The sequence below is a fragment of the Centropristis striata genome, chromosome 8 (assembly GCF_030273125.1).
Source record: "Centropristis striata isolate RG_2023a ecotype Rhode Island chromosome 8, C.striata_1.0, whole genome shotgun sequence".
Taxonomy (NCBI): domain Eukaryota; kingdom Metazoa; phylum Chordata; class Actinopteri; order Perciformes; family Serranidae; genus Centropristis; species Centropristis striata.
Window position 1 is genome coordinate 27,910,981 of NC_081524.1, and position 23,639 is coordinate 27,934,619.

The window sequence follows — 23,639 nt, forward strand, 5'->3', positions numbered from 1 at the left end:
ATGCTTGAAAAAACGGGCTGAAAAAGCCGCAGTAGTCATCGGTCGTCTACCCATCACTACCATTCCTTCATTCCATCTCACTCAGACTATAATAGGAGATTTGAGACATGGAGACATGGAGCAAAGAATAAGCAACACCAGTAGCTTTGCACAATAGTTTCCATAACAGGCCCAAAAAGGCTGTGGCGGGTCTCAGATGGTTGATTACCAATCAATGCCATCCAAACAAGCTTTACCTCTAAATTAAACTTTCAAAAGCTTGACATTTTTTTAAATTTAAAATTGATGTGAATTTAATTTCTTAAACCAAAGGCTTAAAATAGTCCGACAAGTCTCTGTACTGCCTTTCTTGTTTAATGTCATGGGCGTACATGAAAAAAGATGTTTGTGGAACAGAGGCCTGTTTTGTCTGGTGAAATAACTTTGGGACCAGGGAGCTAGCTAGCCACCTAACAAATGAAAAACAGGTTTGTACCCAGACAGAAAAACAAAAGAATATGGATTACTTTGTCCTCTAAAAAGGATGAGTATGGGAAAGAAAAATAAAGAAGTAGACAAAGTTAAACTGCAATGAGGGAAAAAAAATAAGCACAAATGAGTTAAAGAGAGAACGGAGAGACACAACAGCATCCTTGCCAGGGCAGTGAGGGCTAACCCATGTAACATGAGGGAATTATGGTGGCTTTAACAGCTGTCTGCAATGCTTCTTTCCTCCTTGGCTCCCTCTCTCTGACAAAAGAAGCAAGGCAGTGCAACATCAAAGCCCAGATTTGCAAGTCTAAGAAGCGGTTTGAGAGCTGGAAGAAGGTACAGAGAGAAGGCATTGTGTGGGTCCGTGGTTGACAGAGGAGACGTTAAGAGGTTTATGCTTGACTAACATTGTTCCATAGTTCTCCCTCTGGTTTCTACCAAGGCATCTCAGACATCCAGGGCCTCAAGGGTTCTAGAAGACGCAGACGCGGCAAGTGTTTGCACCAAATGAAGGGAGCTGACAAAAGGAGTACTGTCTGGGAGGAGAGAGGGTTGTAAACCACATGGCGGGGGAATGAAGGAGTCAGTGGTCGAGGACCCTTGGAAGGACAGAGACCCTGTCTCTGTCTAAGAACAAAAAAAAACAAAGGCTTGCCCCGGGCTTCTGTAGAAATAAAACAGAGGGAAGCTATTGTAAAGCAGACTTTCTGTGTCTGTATGTTCCTGAAGGTACATTAGAGGAATACAAACAGTAAGCAAGACATTTTCATCGCTTATTCTTAATTAATATGGCAGTTGGCATATTATGGTGCATTATTATTGGATTGAAATGTCCCCAGGACAGTTGTAGTATGAATGGAATGTGGACATATGTCTGTGCCTTAACATGACACATTCTTATAGTATACTGCACACACAGAGAACATAAACAGCACAGACAGATTCATACATAGATTCGCCCACGTCATGTTGACTAATATCCACCCAAACAGCCATCCTTTCTCCTTGCTTATTCCCGTTCATGACAGTGTAGCCCATCCCAGCTTACAATGTGCAAACAGCAGGAAAACATCAGTCCACTGGAGGGCTAACACATACTGTACATAAACACATTTGTTCAAACAAACTTGTCCATACAAGTGAACAAAAGGTGGTATGTTCTCGATCACAGGCTGATGAGGCAAGAGGAGACCTCAGTCGTCCATATCCTGACCACAACTGGCGTGCCTCAGAACTACCAGCAACTTTCGGCTGCCTGCAGTCTAAATCAGACAACATGAAGGCAATTGATGTCTCCACTGGTTTGACAATGCAATGCACAGTGCAATGCAACACTTCACTACAGAGAGGATTGGTTGACTACAATGAAACCACAAGCTCTCCCGCTAAAGAACAAATGCAGCATGGTTAACCCTATACAGCGACCCCTAACCACAGAGTGGTAGATTGTGTAATGAAAATGGGGCCGAGAGAAATGTTGAAAATATATCAGCACAACATGGTCAATGACTTCAAAAGGTTCTCCTGCTTTCAGCTCTGGTAATACATGTGCATTAGTGTCTTTCACTGGCTCTACCTGGATGGCAGCCAGCACACAAACACATATTGGATTGAAGTATTTAAAACCTGGATATTTCAAATGGCATTTTTTTTTGTGTGTGATGCTAAGAAAAAAAAATCTCTTAGTTTCTTTTAAATGCCTTCATGGTGGGATAGAGTACATGCCGAGGCACCCTAATGGGTCCTTGGGTGTCATGTGACCTGTAGGTCTGTGGCTTATATGCCAGAATCACCTTGCAGCCCGGTGCTGTTCCTGTGGGACTGGTCATACAACACTAAGTGCTGTCCGTGGTGCTGAACCCAGGGCAGCACAAACAGGGTCATGGCGCTCACTGATTCTACACCTGCATCTCTGTCATCATATGACATTTCAGTCAGGAGACAATCGCACAGCAAGTCGGTTAAGATATCGTGTGAATTCAGCCTGATATTAGCCCCAAATTGGTCGCCCCTGATTATTTTTAAATTTGGAAATTAATTTTTGCCAGCTTGGTTGTCTTTTGATAGTTTCGGTACGGATAGAGGGAGGTCACAACATCTGATCAATTGCCTGCATGATGAACAATTGGGCTCTTGATCATTGGTTGGAATTTCTGGCAGGTCAGAAATTATGGTTGGCTGTGTCGCAGTTTGAGCAGTTCCACAGTTTGATTTTTCTGATCCGTTTTAAAGGTAATGAGCTGATTTGATTTGAGTATTATTAACAGGTTGGAGCTGAAACTGTTATGAGACTGCTGTGATACAAAACTGATTTCTCTGCAGAGCAAACAGAGCAAACAATCTGCATCTTACAGCAATCTGCATCTTACTTTCCATTCACAGCAAAACTGCAAACAGTTATTGAGTTTCTCTCATCTTCTTACTCCATATAGCTCTGGTTTACTTTAACTTTCTTAAAAACGGTTGTGGTTTTCTTTAGACATTTCATCCTTAACTTACACACCGAAAAGAAATGAGACAAGTGTACTACACGGTGAGGTTAAAGCTGAAAAAGTTGGCGCTCATTTAAATTTTACTGTAGCTTCACACAAAGTAATAAAGAGCTTGTCAAAACAAAAGACATCGGCCACAGTGAGAGTAACTGACATCATAGTACAACACAAGACGGGTTGGTGAACTTGTTAAGACTGGGATGTCAATTGAATAAATCTGCTGTCACAATGTGGCCCAAGGTCATTAAAACATACCAACACTTTTGTCATGTGGAGACCAACCAGAAACAGTTCTGCTGCCCAAACAGGGTTGCAACCCATGGTTTAAGACTCTTTGTTGTAGTTTCAAGGCCAAGGATTTAATGGACAGGATGAAAACATATTTTTTAAACTGCTAACACATTGGCATGTTTAAAAAGATTTACATAGAAAAACAAATAAGAGATTCTAGCTGCTCAGCTCTGATCAACATGATAATTAAATTAATCTCCTCATGTCAGAGGGAGAGCTTCCTCTGGGACAGACTACACAGGGAGTGGAATTACTCAAATATACATACACAGACACAGAATCGTGACAGACCAATGGCTCATCGGATATACAATGTGGAATCAAAATAACAGCATGTCAGCACGCGTGAGAAAACAAAGTCTTCTAAATATTGGACTGAGTTTGGAGGGATGAGCAGGAATAATAACCTTTTTAAAAAGAAAAAAGGCTAGTGAAGGTAGAGAATCACTGTCCTCCCTGTATTTCTCATGAAAAACTTGGCTGTGGTAGAAAGCTGGGGAATGTATTACATTGTTTTACAATGGTTGGATGAGAACCAAATGGTGGGTTGCAGAAAGATGAGAATCGGTCCCCAGAATATTGATATTTCAAACTTTTTGGCAACATAAAGTTGTTGAAACTTCTTCATTGTCTTTACAATATAGGGTGAACATGAAGTTCTGACCTTCCCTTAGACATTAATCACTAATCAAGCCTGCTCTCAATAAGCACTGCTGGGAAAAATAGTTACAGCCTTCCACAGACATGTGTGTAAAAGAACAAATCTGTGAGTGTCACACTTGGGGTGGATGGGTCAAACAAATGGGGGACTTTCATTCAGGAGAACGGGGTTTGTGTCCTGTGGTATGACAAATGGTCTATTCTGTCGTTTAGGTTGTACATCTTGTTGGTAGCATCGTAACAGATGATTATTGGATGTTTCACAACCACTAATGCTGTGTCAGCTAATTATAAGCTAACAAACTGCTTGACCCCTCATCTGTCTGGAGGCTCACCAATGTTTCCTCTAAAGGAGAAAATACACCAGACGCAGATACCCATGCTATAAAACTAAATTAACTTTTTTCTTATGTAATACAATGTAAATGTTTAAATTGTCAGTGACTTCTGAATTTTGAACTTGACAAAGAAGGTCTTAATATCTAAAGATCTTTTTTTGTACTAAATGTATAAGCTCTACTCTGAATCTTGTGTAAATTCATTCATTTGTCATTAATAACAGTGATGATGAGAATGAGATGACACAGAAGGTTATTTTTGGATCCTGGCCTTACAAAACCACCATTGAGAGCTGTCAATCTGGCTTTGATATAGGGTTTTTTTTTTCATGAGGAACTCCACAAAAAGACACGTCACAGCGATCAGCTGACACCTCTGAAGAAGACTGAAGTTGTCAGTTGAAACATGTCAGGTAAAAACATCTCCTACTTACCTTGTCTGAACAAAAGAAACTAAGAAATAATTGATATAGGGTTCCTTCTACCTCTCTCTTTTTCTTAAAACCAGGAATGTGAATTGTGCATAGCTGAACAAATCTGTAACCTCGCCCAGGGATGACTGTTCTGTTTATCTGAGGTTGTCCTACCCAGGAAGACATGATGATGATGATGATGATGATGCTCCTCTGTCTCTAAGGACTAACTTCACTTCTGACCCACTGACTCACAATTTGTGTCCTGTTGCCATAGACACAAAATGTTGAAATAATCAGTCAGTAATGCAATTTGAAATATAATCCAAAATATGACATTTTTGACAAAAGTTTTGCCTTACTGATCACTATGGTGAATTTATTTTTATTATCATTGCACTAGGGGGTTGTTTCAGCAGACATGCCTGGAACAGAGTGTGACAGTACAGGATAAATGACTGTACTACACATGAATGTGAGCTTAAAAACAAACCATCATCAAAACTCAGCCAGTGAGCAGTCAAAGTTTAACCTTTGCCCATGATACACTTATTTTTATACCTCAATTAATGCGGAAAAGTATGTGTCAGTTTTAAAAGGTGAGCTTTCCTTCTGAACCTGACCCAGCTCTGAGGATAAACAACAGGAAAGTGGGGATTTTTCTTTGGGGATCACAATGGGCAGCAGTTCCTTTCATCGGCTCCTTTCTCTCCCTCGGTCACTCACTGTGTGCATTAACCTGATTGGAGCTAATATCTCCCAAAGGGTCAGCCAGATCTACTGCACTTAAAGCCACAATCTCGGATGAACAGCACAACTAAACCACTTCACTTGAGGGCAGTGTTTCTTAAACAATGGGTCAGGATGGTGAAATATGAAATCCTACTTGACAAAACAACTTATACATGTTAGGGCATAAATAAACCTATTTTTGAATAATGCGCTGTAAAAGTTTAACCCTGCTGTAGGTAAAATATAAGAATCAGGATCAGATTGTGACAGCTAAATGCCTATGGTGAGTAAGACACAGGAAACACACACAATACATAATCTCCTCACACAGTAACACACAGATACACATAAACACACATGAACAAGCACGTAGTGTAAAGTTCTCTCACGTTCTTCACACACACATACACAAACCAAATACCTCCCTGTCATGCCTGCTTCCAACAACATAGCCAATCTAACCACAAACTAATAGTCCTGGGCTGCTATCTCCAGCACATTACCCCTGGGAACCACACACGCACACCAACACAACACTGACGCACAAATACACATGGACCAACACCACACACATATACAACACACATGCAAAGACAAACATCCAGATAGAGAGAGCACTTCACTCAAAGCCTGCTCCCGGAGTAAATTACAATTTATTCAAATTGTGAATATTCCTTGTAGGCACTTAAAAAGTCCTTCCCAAATCTAGGGGGCTTTTTTTTACGCCCCTCTCCCTGCTAACCACACTAACCACAGGGATTTCCATCAGCTAGGCTGCATCCTGTACCAAGCAGCCAGATATTTCAACCATCCGCACCACACCACACGCCTGAGCCCTGAAAAACAGCAGGGTGGGGACAGTGAGTGTGTTTGTGTGTGTGTGAGATAGATATAAACTGTACTTAATTATAGAGAGCGTGGCCTTATACGCATGTTGCCATTTATAATCGATGTATCAATATATCTCTCTATCTTTTGTTCTCTCTTATATAGTCTTTATAAAGAAAGAAAATATTAAAAATATCTAAAAACGAGGGGAATAATGAATGTTTATAAACTTTTTCACCTTGGCTGGCAAATACTGGGGTGTGAAGGCATGCTCAACCTGAAAAAGAAATTAGACAGAGAGGCCTGACAGACTCCAGGTCTTAGGAAACATTTTCTCACTGTGTGTGTGTGTGTGTGTGTGTGTGGGACCGGGTGTGCACATATAGGTACGAACTTGATCAAGTGTTAGACCACAGCAGGCTTTAAGGACGTGACTGCCTCAATCGACCCTTTTAATGCATCTTCTGGTTCTGACTGACAGCAGAAACAGGGGTGGTAGAGAGAGTGGAAGGGAGACGGAGAGAAACAGAGCAGCACTGAGAGGGTGTGTGACCTGAGCTGAGGTTCACATTTCACTGCAAAAACACTCTGTTTGAGTGTTCTTCTGAGAGAAGTGGCAGATATTCAGAGGTATGTCAACATCGTGGGAAGTGTACACTGGTTAGACCGCTCAGGATCACACACATTAAGCACTATTCTTTCACAAACGGACACACACACAGGAGACTGCAGGACTTATGCCTCCCTGTTTTAGTTCAAGCTGAAACAACAGCAGGCTTGTTCACTTAAAAAGATATTTTCTCTCTCTGTGGAGTCTTTTGGACTTTATCTATGGACTGAAAATAACAGAAGATAGGATTAAAGGTTTTAATGTACAGTATGATAATAAAGCACAGTTGGCAGATCATCTATACTTCCTTAACGCTGTCTGTGCATCATAAACAGAATAAAATGGGGAAGGTGGGAGGGTCAGCAAGATAACGAGCTGACACATTTTTGGCTGTGTTGCCACTGTAGTGTTCTCTAAGCCAATCTGTGAGTGTTAAGAGCATGGCTCATCCTTTGCCCTTGCTTCCTTTTTTCCATGTCCTCCCGTTTTCTCAAGTAGGCCTGTGCAGTATCCCTACTGACAACTTCTTGCTACCCTCCTTTTAAATTTCTCATATTTCCCTGTCCTTTCTGCCTTTGTTTCTACTTCATCACCCCCCCCCATCCCTCTGCCTCCCTCACATCTTCCTCTTTTTCGAGATGATTTCATGTCCAGTGGGTTCTTGAGGGAGCCGGAGAGAGAAAGGGGGACAGATTACTTTACATCAGCAAATTAGTAGCTTTGGCTTGTGTGCGTGTATAACAGTGTGTATGTGCCTGGGGGACAGGTCAGTTGGGACACACACATCATACCAGAGCCATGAGGACAGGCTGATGGTCTTCTTGACAGGCCCCAGGTCTCCCAGATGATTGGCCGTGAACTTCAGGGGTGGGGGATGTGTACTTCAGTAAATGTGTGTGTTGGATAAAGTGGGGAAAGGGGCTGGGAGGTAGAGATAGATGGACCCTGGACAGATTGATGATACTAATAGTAGTGTTGTGGTTCAGAGGGCCAGAAGGGTAATATTAAGGGAGGGGGAGCCAGGACCTCAAGTCGAGCCAGAGCTACCGACAGAACACTGTGACCATGGGTGTTGCATGGAAGGTAAAAGAATCACAAAGAGATCTGTATGAATCCTAAAGAGTAGGGACTGGAATGGCCAAAGAACCAACTGGACCGGGCCAGATGTGGAGCAAGGCTTCAGGGGTAATTCAAGGCCATGATCCCAAGTGAGAGGACAGCACTTACTGGGGTGTGACAGAGTCAAAAAGGACAAAGCGGCCTTCTAGCCAGAGTCCAAGACTGAACAGGACAGCCAGGCAGAGGCCAGTGGCAGGACAAGGCTGAAGAGCTCAGCCAGCGTTGCTGTAAACACCAATACACAAGACCGAGCGAGGGGGATTGAGAAAGGGACAAGGACAGTGCTGGGAAGCTGTGTGCTGTTGTTGGAGAGTGTTAAGAGAAAGGCACAAATGTCTAAGCGAGACCCCAAAACAGTGCAGAGGCCAGAGACTTTCCAGGTCTACTGATCTCATCGAGCTGATGGAGGTGAAGCATCAGGAATAAAGAGAATTGGACCGAGCTGACGTCAAGGGAATATTGTACAGCTATGCTCTCTAAACTGTGGTTAAGGGTGTGTGGCCTGAAATGGGGTTTTGGCCTGTGTCTGGTGGGTCCCTACAGTGCAAGGCAAGAAAAGACACAGAATACTACACACAGCATTAGCATATCCCCAGTATGAGTGAGCTAATTGCACTGTGGGTCCCAAGCTGAAAAGTGTTTACTGATGTACATGGAGGGGTTACAGCATTACACTGTTTGGATGCACGGCAAGCTGTTGTTCAACATGGTTATTTAAAGTTTAATGAAAGACAAAGAAGATTTCTCTTTCTCAATGATGATGAGGAGGGTCTAGTGTGGTAGGAGATAATAGGTTTAAAGTCCACAGTGTGGGGATAAAATTAGTAGAAATGTACAAAAACACAAGTGGATAGTCTGAAAGTGTCAAGTGTTAAGTGCAGGATAGGACCCTGACAAATAGGCAAGAGGTCAGGGGTTAAGGGCAAGGTCTTGGGGTTGAAGTGGAGAAAAATCTCACAGATAGAAAGAGGAAAGATGGGAAAGCAGTGAGATCTGAAGAACGATGGCTCATTATGATCAGAGTTGTTTTAGACACTCCAAAGCATCATGGGACTTAAGCAAAACAGCACAACCACTTAAGACGCTGTCTAGAAACTGATTTGTAAGAGCTACAAAAACACACTTGCAGGACCATTAAAGAAATATAACCCTTTCTCTTATCAGTGCCACTATTATTATAACCCCAAAATGTAATTAGGAGTGTGTGCTACAATTTGTGGAGGCGGACACATTGGCAGGCATTTTATCATCAAGCTCAATAAGCTAGCTGAGTGTTTTTGGCAAAGTTGGACTATTTCTTATTTATCTAGTTTCACAAATCATGTTCATCTTGAGAACACATATTTCATATACCACAAACACATGATGGAATAATACATGACAGAACCATCTTGGAATCACATTCTTCATCTATGATGACATTTGGCCCATTCGGACAATCTTTCTTCCAAAACATCCCTGAAAATCAAGAGGTCATTTTGACTCACTGCTAAAATGAGATGTGGTATTCGCTGTGCTGATATGCCAGATTGCCACTTTCCAAATGTGTGTGTGTAAGCAAGAGTGAGGTAAGAGCACAGATTAACCATGGTTGATGATTAATACAACTTGACTTACTGACTTACTGCGAGCAATTATGGCCATGTCTTTTCTCAAGCTTGACTTTCTCACACTCGCCATGAAACACATGGGGGTCCTGAAACATGTGCGCACCAAACACACACACACATGCCACAGATCGCCAGCCCACCCTCCACTCAACCTCAAAACCACAAAGGGTTAAATATAATCAATCTTCTTTAACAATGCTGTCAGGGCACTGTCTGAGAGCACTGACAGAAACACACAGATAGTGCCTGCACGCTGATGACGGTGTGTCTGGTGTGTCCGGAGTGTGTGTGTGTGTGTCTATACCTCTTCTTTTCTTTATATTAAAAGGATGTGTGTGTGTGCCAATGTGCCAAACATGTGTATCCAGGTACAAACACTTATGGTCCACAATGTGTGCGTGTGAAAGTTTATGTTGGTACCATCTGTGTATTATGTTTCTATGCGTGTACTGCTTGTGCTAATAGTCTACCCTGCTAACACTCCATTTTATATGTATGTGTGGCTGCATGTGTATGTGTGAGCATCCATATGTGTGTGCATCTACTCAACTCCAACCAAAACCACAGGGCTGAGGGCCATCAGATATTTCCCAGCTCCTGCACTGTGTGTGTGTGTGTGTGTGTGTGTGTGTGTGTGTGTGTGTGTATGCGCTACCTGAGGGGACTTGTGGGATCTCCAGCTGTACTGGTGGCTATGGAGGCTGGCCAGCAGCACATTCTCATCTGTGTCCACCTGGCCGAAGCGCAGTGTCTCATGGGTGTCGTTACAGATCACATAGTGGCTGTAGACCAGTTCCTCAGCCTCCGAGTTCCCATTCTGAGAGAGAAAAGGAGAAGGAGAGAAGCAGAAAGAAGAGGGGAGACATGAGAAAGAGAGCTTGTGAATAAAAGAATGAGCAAATACTTCCAGGTGTGTATGTTTATGGTCAGTGTATAATGTAGAGGGTAGTGTATAAGCACATTTACAGGTGTCAACAATGTATGTATTCTCAATCTTAAAAATGCAGATCTTGGTAGTGCAGCTGTCAGTCAGTAGGAGGAAGAGATGAGTGATATCACCCGAGGGAGCAACACAACCTCAACAGGGAAGTGAATTACATCACAGTCTGACAGCTATCCAGGCTGAAGCAGCTTAGACTGGAATTTTGGGCCAAATCTACCCCCTGGTCCCACATAAAACCTTTAGGAGGCCTCTCTCTTTACCAAAACTCAACTTTTTCATATCCTCTTATGAGCAGTTAAATTTTGTTGTGGGACAGGCTGCATTCATACTAAATCGGTGTTGTGGCAAAAACACTAGTTCTCCATTTCATTTGAATGTGGGTAGTGCATTTAGGCTGTGCCGGTGTGCACCGCAGGAGATGCTGAGAAAAACAAGCAGAATCCCTGCGGAAAAAAACGGAAAGATTTTGGAGGAAGCGGACCTGATGTTTTGCTGTAGTGGTCAGTCACGTAACCTGCAATGAGACTGGAAGTCTTGGGAAGAAGATCCTTTTTTTCTGGTTAGTATTCCTATTCACCAATGGCTGTATAAAAAAAGTAGTCACTGTGACATTGCCAGTTTGTTTGTGGACTGCTGCTTTGAAGCCTTGAATTCAACACTTTGGCTTAAGCGATCTTAGTTCAAGGCTGTCGCCATATTATCTATTTGCAACTGGCACATGCACCGAATGGATCAGAAGCCGCAATGATGCAACCTATCAGCCAACGCTGGTAGCACGGCAAGGGACATCATCCTTCAAAATGAAAAGCTAACTCCTTAGAGTGTCTTTTAGCTCAACCAACACTGAACAAGTCCATTTCTAAGCGACCAAAGTTTTCTATTTAACTTTGATGAAGTGAAAAAACACTTTGAAAGGGTAAACATTTTAAAGACGAAAACACACAGTGTACTGCGGTAGTGACCTGTCCATCATAATAGCCACACCCTAAAGCTTACCCTGCTTTATTGTTTATTATATTCTAAATGGGACCATGATTTACAAATTGAACATCATACTGTGTTGAAGAACACTAATGATTGAGACCATGAGCTCATAAAAATGTTCACTGAGGTAATAAATCAAGTGAGAAGTATTCCTAGTGTCTTGTGTACAGACTTCTTTTGCTGTTTAAGGCACTGCTGCATTGACCTCATTGTTTGGGCTCAGAGGTTGCTGGTTGCTAGTCAATTTGGCCTTGTGCACCAGTTTAAAACTCACTGTTTTAAAAGGCCTCACATCCTGGTTAGCTATTGAAAATTAATGTGTTTTTTTTAACCTGCTGATACGGTGAGAGAATTTTGAAGGTTCCAGCATATAGCAGCAACATAACATCAAATAGGCCATTTAAGTGACACTCCCACACAATCACACAGTCCTCACTGCAGTGCCTGATTTGGTGTGAATGCAGCCATAAACAAAGTTGGAGACGTCACCTAATTGAAAATGGCAACTTCACTTGTGTGTGCATCATTTTTCCTAACATTCACTCAATGCTTGGAACAAAGTGGGCCACTAAGTAGGCATTCCTGTTCGTAACAGTCATCAATATATTGTGGTTAGTTGGGAGAGAACAATATGGTGAAGACCTACAGCATGGGTCAATGAGAAACCGTCACAGAAAACCTCCAGTCATGCGAGTCGTACAGGGATGCTGTCCACTCATACGTCACCTCGCATGCAAGAGCAAAGAGCTCACTGGCCTGCTATTGAAAACACTGGTTTAACAGTGAGAGGGGAGTGTGTCAAGTCTCCTGCATACAGGAACTCAAGTACACAATTTCAAAACAGCACATAGTTTGCATGTGAGTTGGATAGTGCGTGCGTGGGTGCAAGTGCATGTGTAAGTTTTACTTGAGCTCCTTCCAAAGGCTCTCAGGCCCTGATGGGATCTCTCCTACACACCCCTCCCTGACTCTTGACGCACATGACTGTGGTTCAGACAGCTTCTCAATAACTACTCAACTATCCTAACAAAGAGGGACCCCAGCCTGCTGTATACTTTTAAATGGCAGGGGGGTTGATGGTTGATGGTTAAAAGAGGCTGGCAGTAAAAGCTCAGAGTTTGACTGCCAAGCACGTTCAGGGTCCTTGGGTTGTTGATGCTATTGAAAACGGATGGGAAAGTTTACACCATTAAAAAGAACACTTGATGATAGATGTAAGAGAGAGAGGTAGAGTGAGCAAAATATAGACGGGACAGCTGCGACAGTGGGTTCAAATCCATTTCCAGTTTTATAGTGGAACACTATCTGTGCTCCCTTTCGAATCTGACACTGCGATTTACAAACTTCCTGCTGCCATCTTAAGATGCCATTGCTAAGCCCACTCTTTGATGGTATCGTCTTTCCGCTCTGATTCATGAGGCAACACGATACACACATCAGAAAAGCTTCCTGCAGTAATCATAATCACTCTCTGTCTATCCAGGGACTTTAAGTGGACAAATATTAAGACAAAGATATTAAAACAGTCAACACGTCTTCCTTGTTAAAGAGCACAAGATGACAGCTTTCTCTTCAGACGCAGTTCTACCAGGAATCAAAGGATCCATTTCAATAATCCACCCAGATACTATTACTTAAGTTTTCACTAGAGTCTAGCCCTGATCTGCATGGCAGAATGGCACATATATAAATGGCAAGGTACAGTAAAATGTCTGGAAAACACATTGTAAATAATTACACCCACTCAAAAGAAATACTCATGAAACAAGACACATTGAAGGACATGGTGAAACCTGTAAAATAGACATCATAAAACAATAATCAGATCTAAAATCACCTATATACTATACTATAGATGACCCTCACCCACACATCTGCTACAAACAGGAATCTGATCTCTCTGTCACTTTCTGTCCGGTTGCAAAGAAACATGGGAGAAATGGGAAAAAAATAACAGGAGGAAAATTCCTGTTGTCTCAATTGCACATGTAACAGCCTGTGAACGTTCTGTGAGAAAGCAGAGTGTGTAAATACTACTGGGCTTTTGTGTGGCTTTCCACCAAAGCCACTTCCCTGGGGTTAGGGGCTGGGGGGAGAGCAAAGATTGAAAGTGGGGCTAGGGACCGAGAACTGAAAATGGAGGCATGGGGGCTGAGGTTAGGGCCAGATGGGAAGAAGAAGAAGAAGAAGAAGAAGAAGAAGAAGAAGAAGAAAAAGAAGAAGAAGAAGAAGTAGGAGAAGGAGAAGGAGAAGAAGAAAATCTATTATGTTTCTTTCATCTTATTTTGAAACCAAGAAACCCTCTAAAGCTGTAGTTTTATCTTAGTCTTTTCTCAGTTGTACATATCACAGTTTCATTTGAATAGTAAATGTTGAATAGAAGACACTGACATAGAGCTTTTCGTCATGGGTAAAAAGCTCTATAACTGGCCTCTCATCCTTGTCCTTTCACACACCAATGGCAACAAAGCTGCCACTTAAGGTGCTGGCCTGACCATTTCATCAGGCCTACTGGCTTGGGAACATGCTAAGTTTCATAATAAATGCAATATATGGCAATATTAATGACAAGTAGGGCCTGACCGTTATGTGATTTTTGACGCCAATAGCGATATTTAAAGGGGACAAATTTAGAGATATAATGAATTTTAGAGCTGCAATTTCTATTTGGGTTGTGTACTGATTTAACACTGATAAGACGGTAGGTACTCAGAAGCCTGTTTTGCAAAACAAATAACTTAAAATATTTAGACATTATTATAAATTATGCATAGACTATATTGCATTGTCAACTACATCACCATGTTTGGAGAAATGTTACTCCTTAAAGCCTGTTTGCAGTCGCTTTTCAGTCATCTATGTGCAGCTCTCAAGCACTGTTTTCGGTATTATATTTTCTGTAAAAAAAACAACAACAACTTTACAGCTTTATGCATGTATACTGAAACAATAGATATAGGAAGTCTAATATAGGCAGATGATATGAGAAATCGGTATATCAGTCTTGCTTTAAGACAAGCCACTTTACTTTTGACTGCCAGAAGGGTCTTGGTGATGTTATCATGGTTACAAGAGCAGTCCCTGTTACCATGACTACAACTATATATCATATCATAACCCATCATGGCTATGTGAGAATAAATTACAACCATATACCAAGCTGTGTCTTTTATTTCTATTTATTGCTATGCATCTGGAAGTGCTCCAGCTGTTCTGGTTGTGGTGGTCTGGTATGACCATGTCTCGGTTGTGAGGTTTCAATTGTGTGGTAGTTGAGGAATCTTCTCCACGGTTCAATGCTGGCCCTACAGGCCACATCACAACAGGCCTGCCTGCCAGCCTTGACACCAGGAAACATGAAAATCACTGAAACAATTACACACGTTAGGATACATCCTTCTGTTGCGGAAGGACAAAGCCTGTTAACATTTCCAACTGCTTCTGATTACGTTTTCAATTAGGATCAAGTTTTTCTATGCATGGACAATGTGTGCACGAGTGTGTCTGGAATGTAAGGCTTTATAAGATCAAAGATACATTCAAGCTTAACTGGGCAGTCCTTTACATCCACCCCTATAGTGCACCTCAACACCAGACAGACTGTGCTTAATCGCACCCATACAGGGTTTTCTCACCACATTCAAGATTTAGTTTAATTGAAACCCCCAAAAAGGGAAACAATATTCCATGATCTAAGTGTTCACAACTTTCCCAGAGGTGGGGCAAATATTTAGGAGGAGCATTTTAAAAAAAAGTCAGCCTTTTATACTTGACCTCTCTCTACCCTTTACTCCAGAACTACCAAACCCACATGTAGCACGTTTGCCTTATAATTATGGCATGTATTTTCCCTTGTGTTCAGCAAAGTGGTAAAGGCTGGAGGTAGTTAAAAGGTTCTGTACAAGTTATAAGGCTGCTGCCGTTTAGACCAATCAAGACAACAGCAGGCTTAATCATTTTATGAATCAATCCCATACCAGGGCACATGTAAATCCTGCCTTTGTGTTTGACTGTATATGTACAGCAGAGCATGCCTCTATTTTGGGCCTCAATATACTGGGGAAAGGTGGCATTCAAAAAGCCAAACACATCACCCAATCAATATCACAAAGGCCCTGGCAAAAGGCATACAACCAACTAATATCCTAACTAATCATATTTGGCATGTTGTGTAAACCCACCATGGATACCAGCATGTCCAAAACACTCCAGTAAAGCTGCAATATGACCATGCATTACAACACCACCAACGCTTGAAAGTCTTATTTATGGCTAACTTAACCAGCAGAAATAGGGGAACATTCACTAGCTTGCCCTACATAATGCAATGACGAAGCCAAGAGGCAATTATGACTGATTATCCAACGTGGTCGGTAAGTTTGATGAGTCAGTGATGCCACTGAGTGAAAACAAAGGTATTAAACTGCCAGCCAGAACAATCATATTATAGTAGATTTCCTATACAGCTTATTTAATTTAATATTCCACAGGTAAAAGACCACAGCTGTTCCCACAAAAATAACACATAAGTTATTATTTCTATCACCTGGCAGGGAGAGTCTGTATGCATGTAAAACCATGAGAGTACTTCACATCTCCAGGGGCCAGTATATGAGTCAGCAGAGCCACAGCTGAGCTGAGCCGAGCCATGATAGGGCATACAAAGCCAGAGAGGCCAGAGTGCATGTGTTTGTGTGTGTGTGCGTGCAATAGACAAGTGGGTGGAGGACTAGGGCTCGATGAAGTCTTGGCAGGTGTCACCACTCAAGTTTTACCGTGTTTTCATGGGCATCACTTCACACACAAATATCCTGGCTACCAGAGGCTGCGCTGAGAGCTGAGAACTGAGAGATGACGAGGACCATCGGACTAGAAGCCCAGGAACAGACACACCGTAGCCTCTTAGTCAGAGTTTACAGCAAAGTGAAAGGCAGTTCCATCCTGCAGATTTTATTACCACTGGCATACATCCGAAACCCTTCTCATGAAATGTTGTGAGTTTGTTTAGTTGATACTCCATCTGGGACAAAGGAACGTCTTTCAGCGTATTCTCTAATTGTACATACATTTTCTATGTATTTTTTTCTTCTGGGTTTACTGGCCCCCGGATCCAAATAGAATAGCTTGTGCTCAAACAAACAGCTAACAGATTGCTTTTGTACTAAGGCCCAACCAATATGGCACTTTTGAAGCTGATACTGAAAAAAAGAATCACTGTTAACAAATATGACAGCCCATATAAGGAATTTTTGTGAAAATAAACCATTTCTATGTGGATTTTACACCAATATGAGCATGACAAGGTACTCACAAGGCTGTTTTCTTAAACAAATAATATTTAGTATTTTACATTCATTATTATACAATGTATTACATTGGGAACCACCATCCTTGGAGAATTAGCCCCACACCTTACTGCCCATTCACTGTCACCTTTTAGTCTTCTTTAGGTGATAGAGGAAATCATTTGTTCAGTGCTCTGCTGGAAAAACTACATGATGACACTATTTTTCAATCCAATCAACTAAAGCATACTTTTCAGCAGCATGTTCTGTAAAAATAAACGTTTTTGTATTGATGCATCTTGGACAACATATACTCTGACATGATACATCTATGATAGGCCGATAATATCATATAACATTTCATTGTCACATTTAATAACAAAGGTGGGGGATATATTGGTCATACTCTTTTTTTTTGTACACAGTCATATAAGAAGAACTTCAGCCATCAGGGACCCTTATTTGCCAATTTATTTAGCAATGTGCCTTTTTGTCAGTTCATTGATCACCTTTATTGTATTTTATAATGTAAAATGTATATAAAAATGAACTCTGTTACCTGTTTCCAGCTGTGCAGAGCAGTGTCCACAGTGTGGATGGCATACTGGCTGATATTGAGGAACACTGGATCCACAAACACATTCACATCTAATGTAGTGTTCTGGGGGCAGCAGGTAGCTGCAGCCTGGCCCTGAAAGAAACAAGAAATTTAATTCTAACTTAACTTCACACTTCCTGACTAATCTTTTGCATCAAAAACATCTAAAACCAGCATAAATAGCTGAGATCTACCTGTAGCACACAAGGCTGAAGGAGCTGAAGGTGTGTCAGGTTTCGGTACTCCAGCAGCTTGCAATCGAGCTGGGTGTAAAAGCTGAAGTCCTGACACTGACGTGGCCCATTGCTCCACTGGCGCAGGAAGACCCGCGGCTCCCGAGCACCAGTCACCATAAACTCCTGCTCCTGAGGTAACTTCCTGTCTGGTAGGAAGGGACGAAGTTGGCGAGATGGAACTGGCGGAGTGAGACACAGATTAAGGATTAAGAGACTGGACTGTTAGAAACATTTGATAAAAACATAACTATTCAAAATCCAACAGTGGCACTGGGACTAAAAAAATAAAATACATTGTTCTATCATACTAGACACAATTAAATAAGAAAAAAATGTGTTTTGAGCAGTTTCGTAATGACCATTGCTCTGTAGTTGCTGCTACCACGATCCACCAACACGGAACATGAGGAGAAAAAGGTTGAACTTTTTTCTCCAACAACAACAAAAAAAAGACAAACTGAAGTCACTTTGTCTCACAGCTAGACTGAAGTCTCTTCTAATAAACCGTGTATGCTTTAACTTAACTCCTTACAACTGACTCACAGGCATAATGGGACATATTGTGCGATAATTACGTAATGGACATAATCATAAACATTCTGTAATAACCATGTACCATCACCCTACCTATGACCTACCTTATCCCTAGTGTTAAACTATTGCTATTTTTATGATTAATCCTAGTAACCTGACTTTAAGAGCTGATATCTAGCAATTTTCCATGGTTTTCTTGATAATAACCAAAATCATTATCAAGAAAACCATGGAAAATGGCTAGATATCAGCTCTTAAATTAAACTCTTATGAGCTATTTTTGTTGAGACAGACAACAAACCTTTCGTTGTACCAGGCATTAAAATGAACAAGAAATTGAAGAAAGCAATGGTCTAATAATTTTTTTCCATGACTGAATATTTTGAATTTGCACCATATTATCTTTGACTTATATTTGCACTCTTCCCACTTAATGTAATTAAACTGCAGTAACTCTTCACTTTTTAAAATTTTATCTGATCATCTTATCTTCTCTTCAAACTCAAAAGAGACTTTGCGACTGCAAATTCTATATCCTACCTGTGCCCAGCTGTTCCAGATGGTGGCAGAGGTGAATGTCCAGCTGTGCTAGTTGAAGGGTCACACCTAGGGAGGGGACAAACCAGGGGGCAAAGCAGGAGTCCACACGAGTGCAGGCTGCCAATGCAATCGGAGATACCAACTGATCGCAGGGCAGCTGGGACCCACAATCACTATCCGAACTGGAGGGGAAAAGAAGATACATTTATATTTAGTCATTTAGCAGACGCTTTTATCCGAAGCGACTTACAGGAAGAGTAAAAGCAAGTGCTAGGAGAGAAGATGCTCTCTGAAGAGCTGGGTCTTCAGGAGTTTTTTTAAAGGCAGAGAGCATACATAATACAGCAGAGAGTTAAATATCAACAGAATTAGTTGCATTTTTGACTGTGAAAAAAACAACTGAAAAATTAAAACTGTAAAAGTACAAATAAATAAAGAAAAATATTAACTGGAGACATTGTGACTATGAAAAAAAATCTGTAATATACAGCTGTGATTTAACATTTGACAGTTATAAGAGAAAACTATTATTGATTTTCCATAAACTTTGTTTTGTAATATCAAAAGTACAGCCACAGCTGTGAAATAATGGCTAAAATAATTCCATTTACTAATTAAAATAGTCTGATTCTTATTTGTAGCTGAATGCTTTTGTCTCTTGCCCAGTGAGTTCAAAATTGTGTAACATCCTCGTCAGAAATCCTCAGTGAGATAAACGCTACAATTATTCAGACAAAATGGAATTAAGAGAGACAACAATATGGAGAGGGCCTCCTCGCTGTCCGAGGCTGTGTGTTTAGGTACATTATTACTGCCGTGGTTTCCAGGAGAACCTCTCCATGGACATTAATTGCATGTCATGGTTGATGATGTTGAATGGAAGGTAATTGAAGTGAATGACCATTTGCTCTGTAATTTGCTGCTACCATGATCCTCCATAAAAACTCCAGCAGGAAACGCTCAAGACCTGAAAAACGCTGGTGCAGCAGAGTGCTCCTTAAAAAGATAAGCATCATATGTTGACAATTTTCATTACTTCCAGTTGGCAGGGCAGCCAAGTTATTTTTCTGGTGGAAACTAAAGTAAGGCAGATGAAACGAGCGAGTAAGGAAAGGGGAATCAATTTTGATCAAAAAAGACAAATAATTTAAACATAAAGGAAATGTAGTGTTTGGACTATGATTGTAATGAAACACAGATGTATATTTTGCTTTACACTGTATCTGGTACTGTAGACTTTTTTCTCTGTTTCTTTTCTTACATGTTTTCTTATTCCTCCCTTTCTGCTCCTCTGGAGCTCTCTAAGCCACACAGAATGTGGGCTTGGCAATTCTCTTCTACTAAAAGTTCCCTAAATCCTAAGAGGAAGTAAAAAGGGGGGAGAGAGAGAAAAAACAGAGAGTAAATTAAAATGGAATGAGAAAAAGGCAGAATGTAAGAAAAATGGGTGAAGCACAGAAGATGTAAGGGGATGCTGGGTGAGACATTAGAGAGATGAAGAGAGGAGGTAGTGGTAGCAAGATGACGGGAATAAAAGCATGCTCTTTGAGGTGTTACGGCGCTTGGCAGGCCTAGACCAACCTATCCCATCCTAACTCAACCCAGCCCAATCCAGACCAGGCCTAGGAACTTTTGAGCCAACCCAAAGGGGGGGGCTTCACTCCTCTTGCTTCCCGTGAGCTTCCCCTCGATTAGATACACTCAAGGTAAGCAGGAAGGAATCCGGATGGGCCCTGACAGGCACTTGGTGTGCTGGGAAATCTCATTAGGCCGATCTGAACGCCTTCCAAGCCCGCTCCCTGCTCCTGCACACCAGATGTGGGGCGAGGGACACATTGCTAGCTCTTTGTGCTCGGCGGCCTGGGTGCACTCTCTCTCTCTCTGCTTTCTCTCACACTGGACGGCACATGTACCGTAGATCCACACACATATCTGTGTGTAGGCATACACACGCTCCCTCATACACGCGTTTGGGTGTACAGGCATGTAACACATCCGAATAACTACAAGAACAGAAACAGTACATGATAAAATAGAGGTTTTTCCTCACCTCTGCTCATCTCCTCCCTCTCCGTTATTATTGAGAACTATCCTCCACAGGTCTGAGGCCACAAGCTCCTTCTGCTGGTCGGTGAGGCTGAGGCTGGGCAGCTGCAGCTGGCAGGCACTGCTCTCTGAAAGGCTGAACTCCCGGTATGGAACAAAGGCCTGCTGAAGCTCGTCCCAGTACTCTAGGCTGCATGGTACCTGGAAGAAAAAACACAAAGATCAACTTAAATGTGTAACTCTAAATATGTATTTTATTTCGGTTTTTATGCATCTTCTCTTTCATTCTCAGGGGCAGCAGCGTTACATAGTAATTACAGTAGTGTACTGCTAATTTTCAGGTTCTTACTTGTATTTTGAGTTTCTATTAGAACATTAATCATGGTCTATGCTTTAATGGTTATTTTTGTCATGCCATCTGTATGAATATGCCTGTAATATGCCGCCTGCCTGAAACGCTCCATTTAAGCACCTGTCTCTTTAAGTCCCGCCTCCTCAGTAAGCCCATTCAACTCTGATTGGCTAAAGCAATAAAAGCCTAGTGACACTCTTGCAAGTACTTTTGCAAAAATGTAAATACAGGTCTAACAGGAAATGTATTGCTGTTTCTTGTAGCCTGTTTTTCCTTTAGTGATGTACAGTTTCATCTTGGTACTCTAGCTCATGTAAATCCTTGTTAAATATCTGAGTCAAACAAACCTTGTTCTCCCTCATAAAGAGTCAGGGGGCTTCTGAACAAGGTATAAACCTCTGCTCACCAATCAATAATGGATAAATTCCAGTGTTTACTTGGATGAAACCTAAGGGTCTATCTCCATTATTCCTTCCTATTACCTATACAGCCAACTGCTGACAACCATTGAACACAGCTCAAAAATGATCACATATTTCGTTTTCTCTTTTAGAGAGCTTGGAAAACCCCCACAACCAATATGGTTATTTGCATCTATTTGAGTTACATGATAGGGTAACTCAGATGTCTGCAACTACTGAAACACATTTTAACTTTGTGTGTTCTACTGAAACTTTAACTCAGATAGTTGCCATTGTCTATATATATCTGCCTCAGCAACGTGCCTGATGATGATTTCTACCAATGGATCGGCTCAGATATTCCTTTCTTTCTTAAGGTGGTGGCTTTACTCCATCCAATGACAACATTTCACTGAGTGTTTTTATATCCCCTACTTAGCCTCCTCTGCAGATGGACACCAGAGGTGTCTTACTATTGTATTCCTCAGTTGTCCAAACTATTCCACTATTGTAACCTCCTCCGTGTAGCCACAATTACTCATCCGCAGTAGGATTACTGTAGGGCTTTGTTTTTGAACAACAGGTACTACTTCAGTCCTGCTGATCCCCCTGTTACGCATAAAGTATTAAGCAACTGCAGTGTCTGCTAATCATCAAGCGTTGATAGTTTACTGACCCTTTCAAGACACAGGGAATCCCCATCTCAGAGAACGAATGAGCAAGTGATATTTTATGGCGTCTGTATTAAAACCTTGACTTCTACTCACTTCAGACAAACCGATCTTTGATTATTCATCTAGTTGGAAAAAACGACAACACTTTGACCGCAGACCACCAACGCGGCAAGACGACAACTCATCTCCATAACAACACTGCATGACCACAGCATAACTAAACATCAGGCAACTGCTACGCTGCTACAAGACAGCCATTAGCATTGAAGTCCTCGAGCTGTTTCTCACACTGAATAGCAATGAGTGTTCACATGTTATGTGATGACTGGTAAAGCTCCATTCATTCCTCTCATATTGTGCCAAAATTAGCATAAATGTGTCTGGTGCTCCTGTGTGAACTAAACCAGGTTCTCAGGTTCCCCCGACCACCTGCACAACTCAGCTGCTGATGGATCAGAGGTGGCAGGGAGCTTTTAGCGGCACACCTGAAGGATGCCAGGCAGTAAGACATGAGTGTGTGTGTGTGTGTGTGTGTGTGTGTGTAGTGTATATGAGTGCATTTGTAAGTGCACATGTCTGTGACAATCCAATTGTTTACCAGAGGTACAGAGCTCCCTGGGCACTTACCAAACTCATGGATCTGTCAACAAGTTGCTGTGTGTCCAAAACTTTGTGTTCACAAAATGTGTGTGTATGTGTCCGTGAATTCATTTGTGTGGGACTGTACTGTTAGGGAGGAATGCATGAGGTAACCGTGGCTTACATCATGTATGAAATGCCACACAGGTTTTCCTGGAATCAACTTCTCATAATTGTACCTGACAGAGTGGTGCACCCGCAACCCCAAAACTGAGCCACCGGAGCGGAAACTCACTGAATCTCTGCAGAGAATTCCCAGAACTGCGTTGCTAAAACACAGAGGGTGTTTTTTTTTCACCTGTGATATTCTATACACATGACGGCATACAGAAATGAATATGTGAGGTACATATATGGTACAGTGGAATACATTTGCATGGTTGAATGTGCGTCATGTTCCCTTTGACTTGTAGCCCTGGCCTTGGAGGAGAGTGGAGATGAAATCGATAACCATCTCCAAAAATGTTACAGGGATGATGGAAAAAGAAAAAAAAACTGAAATACAATTTTAGCTATGCTGAGTTGGACGTCTGGCAATGGGTTTGGGAAGGAGAAGGCACCTGTGTATATGTCAAATGGATTGCATATATGTGCCCAAGAGGAAGACTATGCATAATTGTATGTATGAAAGACAATATGCGTGTATACACATGTGTATACACAGGTGTGCGTATGTATGTGAGTGCATGACACAGTCTGGGCAGTGTCAGTTTCCGCTGCCTGATTGTGTGTGTACCTTATCTGATAAACAACATGTACAGTAACCCTGGATAACTGACATTCCCTTGGCTGGAAGGGTCTGATGTGTGTTTTCTTCAAGACAAAGTAGGCCTGGCAGCTAAA

At 41.7% G+C, this 23,639-nt stretch overlaps 1 protein-coding gene across 1 annotated transcript in view; it reads right to left on the reverse strand.

Annotated features, from left to right (window-relative positions):
• The window catches only part of LOC131976529 (intermembrane lipid transfer protein VPS13B-like), a 353,761-nt gene that overhangs the window by 39,163 nt on the left and 290,959 nt on the right, over positions 1–23,639 (reverse strand). Inside the window, exons 42-46 of the mRNA XM_059339603.1 lie at positions 20,735–20,931; positions 18,685–18,866; positions 17,569–17,789; positions 17,336–17,467; positions 10,220–10,381 (exon numbers count right to left, since the gene is read on the reverse strand). Coding sequence (XP_059195586.1) covers positions 10,220–10,381; positions 17,336–17,467; positions 17,569–17,789; positions 18,685–18,866; positions 20,735–20,931 — 894 coding nt within the window. The remainder of the gene's footprint in view (positions 1–10,219; positions 10,382–17,335; positions 17,468–17,568; positions 17,790–18,684; positions 18,867–20,734; positions 20,932–23,639) is intronic.